A 14,912-nucleotide genomic window follows, 5' to 3' on the forward strand; every position below is an offset into this window, starting at 1 on the left:
GCAGATTGTGCCCTGCATCTCCTGGGGAGCAAGACGCCTCACCGCTGCCGGGGCTGCGGGAAGCCCGGTGCCTCCCTTGGCTGCGGTGTGAGTGAGGAGACCCCCAGGGTCCCGTTCGGGGGCAGACAGTGGGATTTAGGGCAGGAGCTGAAGTCCGGCCCTGGGGGACAAGGCTCGGGGCTGGCCCAGGGCTCCTTGGCGCTTGGGGACATGGAAGCCTCTGCAACAAGTGCCAGCCGGTGGGGAGAGACGGGGCGGGAGGCAGCAGGTCCCGGTGTCACTGCGGCAGGCTCGGCTGCCCCTGGGAGCCGTGGTTCTGTGTTCACGTCCCCACGGGGGGTGAGGGGCTCCCCGCTTCTCTGCAGCCGCTATCCCCTCTCACGCCTGCAGCTCCCGGGGCCGTGCCACCTCCCCTGCCCGCTCCCCTGGCCCCGTGGCAGCTTCTCCCTTGGCTGTTTCCGTCTTTGCAGGCTCAGCCGCAGGCGCGGATGGGGAAGAGGCTTTTCCCAGCACCTCTCTGGGGCTGGACGGGACCAGGCTGCTCCCCTGTATGTGAGGGGGTCCCTCTGGGCTGCTGGGGTGGGAGAGGAGACCCTTCTCCATGGCAAACTGGGGCATCTGGGAGGGACAGCGAGGCAGCACGGCCGGTACCACTGGGCAGGGCGGAGGAGGCGATGCCAAGGTGGACGGGACACGCCGGTGCTCCCTGGTGAGCCCAAACCAGGCTGGGCCCTGCGGGAGCAGCAGGCCCACGTGCCGCGGCGCGTATTAATAGTGCCGGCGTGCCGGGGCCACGCGCGCCGTGCCGGGCCAGGCGTGGGGCAGGGGATGCAGGCGGCAGGGCTGCGGGAGCTCACCATGGCCGCACATATCCCCAAGGAAGGAGCCTGGGCATCGCCCCGCTGCCCGGCGTCTGCCTGCCCCGTGCCAGCTGGCATCGCCGCTGTATCGCCGGCCTGTGACCTGCCTGCTGCCAACCAGCCCCTCGGCCCCGGCGGGGGACAGCGCCGTGCCACGGCAGGGCTGCAAAGCCCAGAGCTGCCCTGGCACTCGCCGCAGGGCTGAGCTGCGGCCTGGGGCACGGGGACGATGCCAGCGCTGGGTCTTGGGGACACGCGGCCTTGTGGGCGGCCTGGGGGCAGCTGACCTGGCACGGGTGCCGCTGTGCACGTCATGGATGGGGTGCCAGGGCCGGCAGGTACCCGGCGCTGGGACGCAGGTACCCGTACTGGGATGCTGGTACCCATACTGGGATGCAGGTAACGAACCAGGATACGGATTCCTGCAGCGAGATGCAGGTGCTGTAGTGGGATGCAGAAACCTGCAGCAGGGTGCAGGTACCGTACTGGGATGCAGGTACCATACTGGGATGCAGGTACGGTACCAGGATGTGGGTAACTGTACTGGAATACTTGTACTCATACTGGGATGCCGGTGCTGTGAATGGAATGCAAGTTCCAGTACCAGGATGTGGGTACCAGTACAGGGATGCAGGTGCTGTACTGGGATGTAGGTACCATACTGGGATACAGGTACCAGTACTGGAATGTGAGTACCATACTGGGATGCAGATACCACACTGGGATGTGAGTATCACAGTGGGATGTGGGTACCAGTATTGGGATACAGGTGCCATACTGGGATGCAGATACTGTATTGGGATGTGGGTATCACAGTGGGATGTGGGTACCCATACTGGGATGCAGGTACCATACTGGGATGTGAGTATCACAATAGGATGTAGGTGCCAGTACTGGGATGCGGGTACCAAACTGGTATACGAGTATCACACTGGGACACAGGTATCAGTACTGAGATACAGGTACCATACCGGGATGCAGGTACCCTACCAGGATGTGGGTGCCACTACTGGGATGCAGGTACCGTACTGGGATGCAGGTACCGTACTGGGATGCGGGTACCATATTGGGATGCAGGTACCGTACTGGGATATGGGTACCGGTACTGGGATGTGGGTACCATGCTGGGATGTGAGTATCAGACCGGGATGCAGGTACCGTACTGGGATGTGGCTACCCATACTGGGATGCGGGTACCCGTACTGGGCTGCAGGCACCGTCCCGTGCTGCCGCTGCGCGGTGCGGGCCCCCTCCCCGCGTCTCGGGGTGCGGGGCCGGGGCTGCCGGCGGGGCGGGGCGGGGCGGGGCCCGGTTCCCCGCGCGGCGGCGGCGGGTGTGTGGGGGAGCGGGGAGCCGGGGGGCGCTGCGCCGCACGCTGCGGCGGGGGCGGCTCCGCGCGACTCCGCTCCCGCCCCCGCCCCCCCCCCCCCCCCCCCCGCCGCCGCCGCCGCCGCCGCCGCCCCGCTGCCATCGGCGGCTCCCGGCCCCGCCGCTCGCCGCTCGCTCCCGGGCCCGCCGCAACGCGGGGCTGGCGGGGAGAGCCTCCCCCCCCGCCCCCTCCGCCGCCCGCGCCGCTCCCCTGCCCGGTTCGCCGGCCCCGGGCGCGGGGGAGCGGCGGAGCCCGCCGCCAGCCGGGTGCATGGACAGGAGCTCCCTGCTCCAGCTCATCCAGGAGCAGGTGAGACCGGGGCGGGGGGGGCACCGGGCTGCGCTCCGGGAGGGGCCGCCGCGCACCGGGCAGCGCTGCCGGGGAGGATGCTCGCACGCATAGGGCAGGGCTGCCCGCCCAGGGCGCCCACCGCGCCCGCTGCCCCCCCGGTGAGCTGCCACGGGGGACCCGACACCCCCTCAACCTTGCGCCGCTGAGACCGCGCAACTCAGCTCACTTGTGGCCTCCTCCTCCTCCTTCTCGCCCCAGCCCTCCCCGCGTCGCCTGCCCCGGGCCGGATCCTGGCCGGCTGCACCCACAAGGACGGGGGGTGCTGGGCAGCCGACCCCGGGCTCCCGCGGCGTGCCAAGCCCCCAGCGCTGAGCGCGGGATGAAGGCCCAGGGGCTGGAGTGACGTTCGGCCACCCCGGTGAGGCTGGGGCTCGCGCGCTTTCGCGGGGGGCTGCATCCAGCCTCGTGACCTGATTGCAGGATCAGGCCGTGGAGCGTTGATGCTGCGGAGCGGGGGTCTGGCAGGGATCGGGCCCCGGTGTGTTTACACCCGCTGCACCCCGACCCTGTCACTGCCCGGAGCTCAGCCACCTTGTCCCTCCATCCCCACCCAGCCCCGGCCGAGCCGGCGGCTGTCCCCTGGGGTCAGGGAGGGAATTTATGGGGCGTCAGGAGTATTAACGGTCCCCCCTCAACCCCGGCTGGCTCCGTGACCTTGGCCGAGTCCTGGCCTCCCCCCGTGTCACCCCGCCATCAGGTGCTGGGGCTCCGCGTGGCTCCGAGCCCTTCGGGGACGAGCAGCACCTTCCCCAGGCGAGAGCAGGACCTGGGAGACCCCGACAGGGCTGAGCGGCTGGGTGGGCTGGGGATGCTGGGGCAGGGGGGGAGATGAACCCCAAAAGCAGAGAGGGGCTTCTGGTGGCTGCTGGGACTCGCCAGGGGCTGGTGAGCTCGACGTGTGCCATGTCCCAGCGCAGCACACACGCGTGGTACCCGTGGGGCAGCATGTGTGGCCCGTGGGGTGCAGGGGATGGGTGGCATTGGGGTGCTGCCGCACACCGACAGCTTGGGGCTGCTCCCCTGGGCACGGCCTGCACCCTGCACCCTGCTCCCCGCCTCGGGCAGGGGCTGTGGGCAGCCGGACACCCCTCGGGACGCGGGCTTTGGCTGTTCCCTGCCGGGCTCGGAGGGACAGGGTGCGCGCTGGGGTGGGGGTACGATCCCATGCCGGTCCCACGAGGACCGGTTCCCTCTCCTGCGCTTCATTCCCCGGCAAAGGAAGGAGCAAACCCAGCACTTCCCAGCGTGATTCGCGGGACGCGGGTTCCCGGTCACCCTGGGCAGGGCTCGAGCTGTGCCCCGGCCACCAGGGCCCTCTCCCCGTCTCCGTCCTCCTCGTGTCACCCTGGGCTCCCCGTCTCCACAAGCAGGACCACGTCGGGTGCCCGACGGTGCAGGGTGCCTGACAGTGCGGGGTGCCCGGGCATGGCGCAGGGGTTCTCGGCATGGCAGAGCCCAGCGCCCAGCGGCGAGGGCACGCGGGAGGAGCGGGAGGAGGAGGAGGAGGAGGAGGAGGCTGGTGCCAGGGCTGCGCGTGTGTTTAGCTTCGTGGCTTCCTGGCTGGCAGGCTGCTGGCGGCGAGAAATAACTGAGTGGGAGAGTGTTGGCTGCGCCGTGGGGAGACGGGGACGGGGACGCCGGCACGGCACGGGGGCACCCGCGTGGCACCGGGCACCCACACGTCGCGGGTTGTAGCCTCCCTCGCGGAGGCAGGGGCTGGAGTCACGGAACAGGGCACGGCACTGCCAGGCCCGAGGCCAGGGTGAGGGGCACCAGACGGTCTCCCCCCGGCCAACTGGGGAGATGTAACCCCAGCATCCCGGTGATGCCCTGTGCCGTGCCCCGCAGCTCGACCCCGAAAACACCGGCTTCATCGGGGTGGAGACCTTCGCCAGCCTCGTGCACAGCCATGAGCTGCCCCTGGACCCCGCCAAGCTGGACATGCTGGTGGCCCTGGCGCAGGGCAACGACGAGGGCCAGGTCTGCTATCAGGAGCTGGTAGACCTGGTCAGTGCCGGGGGGGGCCATGGGGATGGGGGGGGAGCGGCCGGGTGCCAGCATGGAGTGGGCACTGGGCGCTTCTCTGTGCCCCTGGGGAGGGGGGTAGACACCAGTGGTCACCAGTGGGTCTCCTGGCATGGGATGACGGCACTGCCTTGGGGTGGCTTGTCCAGCTGGCCGCACTGGGCTGTGGCACGGGGCAGGGGGTGTTCACAAGCCCGCCGCCCCGAGCTGCCCCTGCGGCCCCCGCGGGCACCAACTCTCTCCACAGATCAGCAGCAAGCGCTCGAGCAGCTTCAAGCGCGCCATCGCCAACGGGCAGCGAGCCCTGCCCCGCGACGTGCTGCTGGACGAGACCGGCCTGGGCTTCTACAAGCGCTTCGTCCGCTACGTGGCCTACGAGATCCTGCCCTGCGAGATGGACCGGCGCTGGTACTTCTACCAGCACCGCACGTGCCCACCTCCCATCTTCATGGCGGTCGTCACCCTCACCCAGGTACGGGGCTGGCACCAGGGCTGAGCCTGGCTGAAGTGTCCCAGTACCCAGGGGGTGTCAGACCTGGGGTGGGGGGACCAGGTTACCCTGGTTGTGATGTCCCAGTGGCCATGGAGGGCTCAGACTGATGGCAGAGGGGATGAGTGACCCCAGTTGTGATGTCCTAGTGCCTATATGGGGGTCTTTGACCCAGGGTGGAGGGGATGGGTGATACCAGTTGTGATGTGCCAGTGGCCATGGAGAGCTCAGACCCAGGGTAGAGGGGACAGGTGACCCTGGTTGTGATGTCCTGGTGGCCATGGAGGGCTCAGACCAAGGGCAGAAGGGACAGGTGACCCTGGTTGTGATGTCCTAGCACCTATAGAGGGGTCTTTGACCCAGGGTGGAGGGGATGGGTGACACCAGTTGTGACATGCCAGTGGCCATGGGGGTCATGGCCTCAGACCCAGGCAGAGGGGATGGGTGACGCTGGCTGCAATGTCCCGATGCCCATGGGGGTGCTCAGACCTGGGGCAGAGGGGACGGGTGACACTTGTTGTGATGTGCCAGTGCTCGTATAGGGTCTCGGACCCCAGCTGTGATGTCCTCGTGCCCGTACGGGGGACTCAGACCCAGGCTTGTGGGGATGGGTGCTCCCAGCTGACATCCTGGTGGCCATGGGGGGTTCAGACCTGGCGCAGAGGGGCCGGGTGACCCTGCCCCAAGGCAAAGGAACAGGAGCAGGGGGGTCTCAGCAGTGCCAGGGCTGACCACCTTGGGGTTTGACACAGATCATTGTGTTCCTCTGCTACGGGGCCCGGCTGAACAAGTGGGTGCTGCAGACCTACCACCCCGAGTACATGAAGAGCCCCTTGGTCTACCACCCCGGGCACCGGGCACGCGCCTGGCGCTTCCTCACCTACATGTTCATGCACGTGGGGTAGGTTCCTGCCGGGGGGAGGTGGAACAGGGACATGGGGGGGGCTGCGTGAGCTGAGCCACGGCGTGTCCCACTCCTGTGCCCGGGCAGGCTGGAGCAGCTGGGGTTCAACGCCCTCCTGCAGCTGATGATCGGGGTGCCCCTGGAGATGGTGCACGGCATCCTGCGCATCAGCTTCCTCTACCTGGCCGGTGTCCTGGCAGGTGGGTGGGTGCCCGGGGGGGTGGGGGGGGGTCTGTCCCCATCGGTCCCCGTCACCAGCCCCGGGGAGGGTGTGGGGGTGCGTGCCCCAAGTTTGATGGGGATGCGGGGCTTTGCTCAGCACCTGCTCTTGGCCTCTGGGTACCACTCTGCACTGCTTGCCCCGGGGGGCTGGGGGGCAATGCAGCCTGTAATTAATGAATGTAGACAGTAATTAATTAATGCTATGGGGGGAGGTGCGAGGCCCCACGCTGAGCCCTGCCTGTGCCCGCAGGCTCCCTCACTGTCTCCATCACGGACATGCGGGCCCCCCTGGTCGGGGGCTCGGGGGGGGTCTACGCACTCTGCTCGGCCCACCTCGCCAACGTCGTCATGGTCAGCGCTGCCGGGCACGGGGGGGCACGCGGGGGGGTGCCATTGGGTGGTGTTGGAGGGTGGGCAGCATGGGGTGACGTTGGGGGGGATGCCGTGGGGTGGCAGTGGGGGTGGGTGGCGTTCAGGGTGGGTGGTGTGATGTGACATGATGGAGGGGGGGGTGATGCCATGGGATGGCAGTGGGGGTGGGTGGCATTCAGGGTGGGTGGCGTGGTGTGATGTGATGGGAGGGGGATGCTGTGGGATGGCAGTGGGGGTGGGCGGGCAGCATGGTGTGGGGGGGATGCTGTAGGGTGGCATCATGGGGTGGGTGGGCAGTGTGGTGTGGAGGGGGTTGCTGTGGGGTGGCATCATAGGGTGGGCACCATCACGGGGAGCAGCTTGGGGTGGCATCACAGGGTGGGTGTGGGTGGGAGGAGCGGGGACATGGGGAGGGGGGGGCTCTGTGGGGACAGGGCACAGCCGCTCTGGGGCACACTGAGGTGCCGGGCCATCGTCCATCCGTCTGTCCATCCATCCATCCGTCTATCCACCTGCAGAACTGGGCCGGGATGCGCTGCCCCTATAAGCTGCTGCGGATGGTGCTGGCGCTGGTGTGCAGTGAGTACCCGGCTGTGCCCCCATCCCGGGGGTGCCCACGGTGGGGGGGCTGGGGAGGGGAGGTGGGGGGGTGCTGAGCACCTCCCGGCTCTGCCCTCCAGTGAGCTCCGAGGTGGGCCGCGCCGTCTGGCTCCGCTTCTCCCCGCCGCTGCCGGCCTCGGGCCCCCAGCCCAGCTTCATGGCCCACTTGGCAGGGGCCATCGTGGGCATCAGCATGGGGCTGACCATCCTGCGCAGCTACGAGGAGAGCCTGCAGGACCAGTGCGGCTGGTGGGTGCTGCTCCTCTCCTACGGCACCTTCCTCCTCTTCGCTGTCTTCTGGAACATCTTCGCCTACGACCTGCTGGGGGCACAGATCCCCTCCCCGCCATAACCCCCCCCCCCACGCACCCCAGCCCTTTTAATTTTCTCTCGATCGCTGGCTGAGCCCCGGTGGAGCTGGGGGGGGACCCACGCGTGACATGGGGACAGGCCACCCCCCTGCCCGCCTGCCCCCTCGGTGCTAGCGAGCGCGCTGCCCCCCTCCCCCTCCGTGGGCTACATCCCCCCAAATGTGCCCTGGCAACCCCCCCCGCTGTGCCCCCCCCTCAGGATGCTTCAGCCCTGCCCCGGCATCGCTACCCTCCCCCCCCCGGGGGCTCAGGGTGTGCCCCGGGAAGGAGCAGAGCAGGGACACGCACCCCCCCCACCCCCCACCCCCCCTGCTCGCTCCCGTACCCCTTTCCCAGGGTGGGGGGCCGACTCTTTGCCCCTCCCCCCCGGACCCGCACTTTCACACGAAGGACTGGTGCCAAAATAGGAGCGATTTATTTTTCTATGCCAAAATAAATATAAATAAAGAAGAGAGAGAGGGACAAAAAAAAAATATAAACCAAGCGTCAGACGGGGGGAGCGCGGCTGAGCCCGGCTCAACTCGTTTCGGCAGCCCCGACCCCTCCGACCCCCCCCTCAACCCCAGCGCCCTGGCCCCCCCGCTCCGCCGCCAGCCGCCCTCCCCGCGGCGGGGGGCTCGCCCCGGGATGGGGGCGCGGGGGGGGGCCCGCTCCGACCCCCTCCCCCTCTCCCGCCCCCCCGATCTTTTTGGAGTATAAATAAATATTTTGCACACTGCCCGGGCCTGCCTCTCTCGGGGGGGGGGACACACACACGCGCGGGGATTTTGGGGGTGTCCGGGGGGGCCCCCACCCATCCCTGCTGATTAAATGGGGGCGCCGGGGCTGGCTGGCAGCGGGGGGTGTGGGGGGGGGTGGGTGGGGTGTGCGCCCCAATCCAGCTCCTCACCCCCCCCGCCGCCCCCCCCAGCTCTACAAACCTCACCCGCGCCCCGCCCCTCCGGTCGCCAGACCCCGCCCCTCCGCTCGCCAGGCCCCGCCCCTCCGGCCCTTGGCCCCGCCCCCGCGGCGGCCCGGCCCCGGAAGCGGCGGCGGCTGTCGCAGTGCGCGGCCGGAGCCAACGGAGCCGCCGGCCCCAGCGGGCCGGGCCGGGCCGGGCCGGGTCATGAAGGGGAAGGAGGAGCGGGAGAGCGGCGCGGCGGGGCCCGGGGCGGCGGGGCCGGGCGCGGGGGGCGGCAGCCCCGAGAAGAGCCACAGCGCGCAGGAGCACAAGGAGCAGGGAAACCGGCTCTTCGGCGGCCGCAAGTACCCGGAGGCCGCCGCCTGCTACGGCCGCGCCATCGTGAGTCCCGGCGGCATCCCCCACCCCGGGCTGGGACCGACCCCCGGGACGGGACCCCGCCCCCTGGGCCTGGACCCCCCTCCCCGGGGCCTGGCCTCTCCCGGGGACCGGCCCCGGCCCCCCCCCCCCGCCGGCCGAGACCACCACCCCCGGGCCCGGCCCCCGCCTCCGGGCCTGGCCTGCCCCCCCCGGGCCTGGCCCCGACCCCCTCCCTGGGCTTGGGCACCCAGCACCGGACTCCCAGCTGGGTCCTCCTCTGTCTCCCCCCCAGGGTGGCCCCAGTTCGGGCCTGCCCCCCCGACCCTGCCCCAGCCCCCGGGGGGGGGTTTGGTGGCAGACCTGTCGCGGGGCAGAGGGCTCCAGCCCCTCCAGCCAGGGCTTGGTGGAGGGGACACAGGCTGCCCCATGGGGACTGGCCCCACCTTGTCCCCGCACCGTCCCGGCAGCTCCTGCCCAGTGCAAGCTCGGTGCCGGTGCTCCAGCTCTCCCCAGGGCAATGGCCTTGCGCAGCCGGCTCACCCAGTCACCCAGTTGTCACCCTCTTGTCACCACGTCTTGCCCGCGGCTGCCGTCACCGGCTGTAACATGGGTCTCGCCTTGCAGAACCGCAACCCCTTGGTGGCCGTCTACTACACCAACCGAGCCCTGTGCTACCTGAAGATGCAGCAGCACGACAAGGCGCTGGCGGACTGCAAGCGAGCCCTGGAGCTGGACGGCCAGTCGGTGAAGGCTCACTTCTTCCTGGGCCAGTGCCAGATGGAGATGGAGAACTACGACGAGGCCATCGCCAACCTGCAGAGAGGTGAGCGGGCACGGGGCCCGTGTTCCCCCCTCCTGCCTTGTCCGCCGGGAAAGGGCCGGGGATGGCGAGAAGGAAGCCGGTGCCGGCTCTGAGATGCCCTTTCCCTCCCCAGCCTACAACCTCGCCAAGGAACAGCGGCTGAATTTCGGGGACGACATCCCCAGCGCGCTGCGCATCGCCAAGAAGAAGCGCTGGAACAGCATCGAGGAGAAGCGGATCAACCAGGAGAACGAGCTGCACTCCTACCTGACCAAGCTGATCATGGCGGAGAAGGAGAGGTAACGCAGGGCGACGGCGGCTCCTGTGAAGGCCTTTTTAGTGTCAGGAAGCTTTTGCAGCTCCCTGTACGGTGCCTCTGCTTTTCTGGAGGCGCAGACAGAGCCCCGTGGCAGGGAAGGGTGCGATAGGCCCTCCTGACCTCCCTGCTCTGTCCTAGGGAGCTGGCCGAATGCCGAAAGACTCAGCAGGAAGAAAACGCAGACGAGAGCCGGAGCCGAGTTCAGCTGGCCAGCATCGAGGCCAAACACGTGAGCGGGGGGTGCCAGGGCTGCTCGCGGAGGGTACGAGCCGAGCCCTCGGCTTCCTCGTCCCACCCTCAGCGCCGAGCTCTGCTGCGGCCGCGCAGGCGAAAGGCGGGAGGCCCCCAGGGCAAAGCACGGCTTCCCGGCCTTCATTTTTGCAGCTCAGGCTGCTGTTGTGGGGTTTTCCTGTCCCCTCCCTGTGACGGTGCCGCTGCTGTGTCACCTCCTGCCCCAGCCTAGGGCAGCTGGCAGCGGGGACACCTGTTTGTGCTCCCCCAGCCGCTGTACCTGTTGCTCTCCGAGGGCTGTGCAACGCGCGTGGCTCCCGGCCACATGTGGGTCTGGGTGCTGGCTCGGCCCGGCGGACTAATCTCAAGATAAAAATAGCCCCAGGAAGGCAGGTTATTTTTAAGCTGGATCACTCCTGCCACGCGGTTCAGCCTGGAGCCACGCGAGCGCTGGCCAGGGGCTGTGAAGGTGGGGGGCCACCGAGAACCTGCCGCCTGGTTCCTGCCCGCCGCAGCACCCACAGGGTGGGAGGCTTCAGGGCTCTCCCTGGGAAGGCGTAGCCCCCGGACACCGCGGTCCTCTCGTCCTCAAGGCCTTCTCTTTCAGGACAAGTACCTGGCGGACATGGACGAACTCTTCTCTCAAGTGGATGAGAAGAGGAAGGTGAGTGTGCCCCAGTGTGTGCTTCTGTCTCTCACCGTAAACCTGCTTTATTCCGCGCTACCGCCTCTTCCATCTCCTCCCTTCCCCCTCCAAGCCGGCGCCGCCTCCCAGCCCTTTGTTTTTGGATGCTGGGCTTGCCCAGCCTCTCCTGACCCAGCTCTGCTTCTCTCGAGCCAGAAGCGGGACATCCCCGACTACCTGTGCGGGAAGATCAGTTTTGAGCTGATGCGAGAGCCCTGCATCACACCCAGTGGGATCACCTACGACAGGAAGGACATCGAGGAACATCTCCAGGTACCACTGGCTCGGGGGCAGCGGGGGCTTCCCAGGACCTTGCCCGCTGTCCTCCTCCGCCTGTCTCCTGCCTGCCCAGCTAAGGGCTCAAAATCCTCCTTGGGTTTAGTCCCAGTTACCTGCCTGGGCGGCTCCCTGCGGAGGTGGGGGAGCGGGCAGGAAGGCAGCGGGCGCTGCCGGGCCCTGCCTAAAGCGGAGGCGGCTGCTGGCAGGGGGTCTTGTGCCTTGACCCGCTCTCATGCTGCTGGGAGGCACCATGGGAGGGTGGCGGGGGATCTCCCTCCACAACGCTCTCCTCTCCTCTCCTCTCCCCCATGCTGTTGGCCCAGATGCCGGCACGGCGCTGGCCTCGCGGCTGCCTGTGCCCCGAGGCTGAGGCCAGGCGCGTGGAGTAACCAGTTCGCGGCCGTCTCCTCCCTTGCAGCGCGTGGGTCATTTCGATCCGGTGACGCGGAGTCCCCTGACGCAGGACCAGCTGATCCCCAACCTTGCCATGAAGGAGGTGATAGACGCCTTCATCTCGGAGAACGGCTGGGTGGAGGATTACTGAGGGGCCAAAGGGGCAGCGCTGGCCCACCCGGACCCCCCCCCTGGCCGCGGCGGTACAGACAGCTCTCGCCGGGCTGGCACCATGCCTTACTCGCTCTCCGGCTGTTCTCCCTCCACTCCGGGTGCCTGGAGACCCAGCGGCCGTCTCCCCGAGGAGCCGCAGTGGCTGGGTGAGCGCAGAGGCTCCCCGGGCGCCCCTCTCCACCAGCTCCATGCAGACCACAGCGCTTGGAGGAAAACCTGCCCGGCAGTTCAGAGAAGGCTGGCTTGTCGCGGTGGCCTGGAAGGTCTCACTGTCATCTTCATCACCCGGAGAGCAGCGTCCCCCTTGGCTACGGCAGCTGACAATTCCCGAAGCTCGCATCCTGCTCTGGGGAGGTGCTGTGAGGAGCTTACCGGGATGAGCGCCTGGTGCTGGCCTGGCCCGGTCCCCTCCCCCTGCACATAATTGTTTCCTTCTCCTTCCACCTCCCGCCTGGCCAGGGTCGCGTCCTCCTCGCTCCTGTAAACAGCCACTTGCCGGGGTGAGACCAACGTTGCTGCTGCAGATGCCGACTCGCCCTCCGGCTTTTCCCGGGAAACTGCTGCCCCCGGGCTGGAAGGGGCTGGCTCGTGCGGCCCCCTCGCCCGCCGGGACCGTGGTTTCTTGCGAACAACCACCCGGGTTAAAGTTCCTCTTCCTTTTAATGAAATCCCTTTTAAAAACAAAACAAAAACCAACAAACAAATCCACAGCCGGCTGTTGACACCAGCGTTTCGGTCGGCCAACAGCCTGCCTGGCTTTTGAGCGCCCTCTGGAAGATTGCCAATGTCAATTAAAAATACAAACAAAAACATATATAAAAATAATAATAAAAAAAAATTTCAGCAATAAATGTGGAAAAAGAGCTGGAGTGGTTCACAGCAGTGATCTCTGCACAGGGCAGGCCACATCCTGGCTTGGGAACCGGTGCCAACCCACGAGAAGCGGGTTTGCCTGCGCCCCTGCGATGACCCAGCCTGTCTGTCCTGTCTGTCCTGCCCATCCTCGGGTGGCAGCGGGGATGCAGCAGATACACGAGGCTCTATGGCAAAATAACTTTAATCCAAGGGGGAGGGAAAAGACGAGTAAAAAACAGAATGTCTTCAGGCGCTTGGTCCCGATACCCGTAGCTGAGTGGACACCGCTGGCGCTGCCTGTTGCTGCTGGCGGCAGGAGCTGGAGCCACCGGCCCGGCACGCTCGCACCAGGGCTGGGACGACGGCAGCATGTCCTCCTCGGCCTTCCCAGCTCTACCCCAGGAAGGTGGAGATGAAGACACTGGTGTCCAGGTTGAGCGTGGCGTGCCACCAGCGGTCAGGGAAGAATAGGACCTGCCAGGAGAGCGCGGGGTGGGGGGCGGGGCATCCCATGGGTGCTGGGGGCTACACCCTGCGTCCCTCCGCAGCCCCGGGGGTGCTGGATGGGTGGGCTGGGTGCCGTTCCGCCCTCCCGAGGGGACCCAGGGTGACGTGGGGGCTGGCCGGCCTCACCTCCCCGGGGCGAAGGGTGCACTCGAGTGGGCGCTCGGCCGGCGGCAGCGCAGGGTACGTGCGGTGGAGCCAGGCCAGCGTCGTCTCGTTGGGGTGGAAGTGGGGTGTTTTCTCCGGTGGATACAGAAACCAGCGCTGGAACACACCGGGGAGGGGGTGGGGGGAAACAGACACAACACCCCCCCCCCCCCCCCCCCATTTCCCTCAGGCTCAGCCCCACGTTCGGGGGACACCTGTTGGGGGTCTTTTTTCCCCCCCTTCCCCTCCCCAAACACCTCCCCTCAAGGCTCGATCCTCACCTTCCTGCCAAAGATCACCTCAGAGTAACCGGGGCCGTGCCAGTGGAACGGAACACCGGAGCCTGAGCCTGCGGTGGGAGCAGGGTGTCGGTGCTGGGGAGACCTCCCCGTCCAGCCCCCCACCCCAGGGTGGGGGGGCTGCCCACCGCCACCGGGGCACCCACCTGCGACCCCGAAGCTGTAGGCAGGGCTGGTGCCCGGGATGCTGAAGGGAGGAGGCACGTACCGCTGGAAGAGGGGACCCCACTCCGTCACGTTGTTGTCCCCGAAAAAGTAGAGGGTGTCTGGGGGGGGGGGGCGAGATGGGGGGGGGGGATGAGGCCTGTGAGGAGGGGGCTGCGGCGAGGGGGGATGCTGCTACCCACCACTGCCCAGCTTGGCGGGGTCCTGCGGCTCCAGTAGCTGCTCCACGTAGTAGCGGAAGGGCACGTCCACTGTGGGCAGGGCAGGGCTGGGGGTGCCGCCGCAGCCCCCCCCAGCCCTACCCTGCCCGCCGAGGGGGTGTCCTGCGACCCCCAGCGCTCACCTTTGCGGTAGGAGTAGGTGTTGGCCGTGCTGAGCCGCACCGGGCGGGCCCCGAAGGCCTCCAGCAGCTTCTCCCGGGTGCAGAGGGCGCGGAAGGCCTGGGGGAACGGGGGCGGCGGGGTCGGGATGCAGCCCCCGGGTGTGCTCCCACCCCCCACATCCCCCCCCCCCCTCGGTGCTCACCGAGTTGTCCGTGACCCCGCGGAGGATGACCGGCCGGGAGAAAGCGAACCTGGACGGGGGAGAGGGAGGTTAGCGCGGTCCCGTACGGGCGAGCGCACCGGGACCGGGGCCGACCCACCGAGCCCCGGGGCCGGGCCCGACCCACCGAGCCCGGGGCCCGACCCACCGAGCCCGGGGGCCGACCCACCGAGCCCCCCCCCCCCCCCCGTACCGCTGCAGGAAGAGGGAGTAGGTGAGGGAGGCGTCGGCCCGTTCCACGCTGCACCGCTCCTCCTCCGGCACCGCGCCCGCCGGCCTGCAACGGGAGGCTCCGCTCGGCACCGCCACCGGCACCGCCACCGGCTCCCCCCCCGCCCTTACCAGCCGCCGTCGAGCGGGTCGGCGCAGCCCTCGGGCCAGGCCCAGGCCAGCGGCAGCAGCAGCGAGAGCAGCCGTCGCGCCGCCGCCATCTGGGCGAGCGACCGGCGCCGGTACAGGGCCCGCGGTGGACTACTCTTCCCGGCAGGCACCGCGGCCCGCGCTGACGCCGCGCGTTGCCATTGGCTGGGCGCTCCGCTACGGATCGCGGCAGGGCCCTGCGCCTTAAAGGGGCCCCGCCTTAAAGGGGCCACAGGGCAGATGGGGCCCACATCCTCCCGGAGCGGCACAGGGCAGGGACCCCCGCCCAGGGAGGGGGACAGGGCCCGACCCTCCCGAGGTCCCTGCCCCC

The 14,912-nt window shown here is 68.5% G+C and overlaps 3 protein-coding genes across 5 annotated transcripts; 2 read left to right on the forward strand and 1 right to left on the reverse strand.

Moving 5' to 3' along the window:
* Window positions 1-2,343: 2,343 nt before the first annotated feature.
* RHBDL1 (rhomboid like 1) lies at window positions 2,344-8,276 on the forward strand. 2 transcript variants are annotated; one of them, XM_075436476.1, is made up of 8 exons: window positions 2,344-2,538; window positions 4,429-4,560; window positions 4,853-5,077; window positions 5,848-5,996; window positions 6,087-6,199; window positions 6,472-6,572; window positions 7,112-7,172; window positions 7,274-8,276. In XM_075436476.1, the coding sequence occupies exons 1-8, from the start codon at window positions 2,500-2,502 to the stop codon at window positions 7,543-7,545; spliced, it is 1,092 nt and encodes a 363-aa protein (XP_075292591.1). In that variant the 5' UTR covers window positions 2,344-2,499; the 3' UTR covers window positions 7,546-8,276. The 2 variants fall into 2 exon arrangements, with proteins under 2 accessions (XP_075292591.1, XP_075292590.1); XM_075436475.1 differs by having other exon boundaries at window positions 2,345-2,538; window positions 4,429-4,587.
* Window positions 8,277-8,592: 316 nt separating this feature from the next.
* On the forward strand, window positions 8,593-12,571 carry STUB1 (STIP1 homology and U-box containing protein 1). The gene is made up of 7 exons (XM_075437032.1): window positions 8,593-8,846; window positions 9,450-9,648; window positions 9,761-9,926; window positions 10,085-10,175; window positions 10,785-10,841; window positions 11,019-11,135; window positions 11,560-12,571. Exons 1-7 carry the CDS (start codon window positions 8,670-8,672, stop codon window positions 11,683-11,685), a joined length of 933 nt encoding a protein of 310 aa, XP_075293147.1. The 5' UTR covers window positions 8,593-8,669; the 3' UTR covers window positions 11,686-12,571.
* A 176-nt stretch (window positions 12,572-12,747) lies between these two features.
* Window positions 12,748-14,683, reverse strand: JMJD8 (jumonji domain containing 8). Of its 2 annotated transcripts, XM_075437034.1 has the most exons (9): window positions 14,564-14,683; window positions 14,415-14,498; window positions 14,204-14,252; window positions 14,022-14,118; window positions 13,861-13,929; window positions 13,660-13,779; window positions 13,496-13,563; window positions 13,197-13,331; window positions 12,748-13,037 (listed from the first exon to the last, which is right to left on the reverse strand). In XM_075437034.1, exons 1-9 carry the CDS (start codon window positions 14,650-14,652, stop codon window positions 12,957-12,959), a joined length of 792 nt encoding a protein of 263 aa, XP_075293149.1. In that variant the 5' UTR covers window positions 14,653-14,683; the 3' UTR covers window positions 12,748-12,956. The 2 variants fall into 2 exon arrangements, with proteins under 2 accessions (XP_075293149.1, XP_075293151.1); XM_075437036.1 differs by lacking the exon at window positions 13,861-13,929.
* Window positions 14,684-14,912: the final 229 nt, after the last annotated feature.

This window comes from Opisthocomus hoazin, chromosome 15, assembly GCF_030867145.1.
Source record: "Opisthocomus hoazin isolate bOpiHoa1 chromosome 15, bOpiHoa1.hap1, whole genome shotgun sequence".
Lineage (NCBI taxonomy): Eukaryota > Metazoa > Chordata > Aves > Opisthocomiformes > Opisthocomidae > Opisthocomus > Opisthocomus hoazin.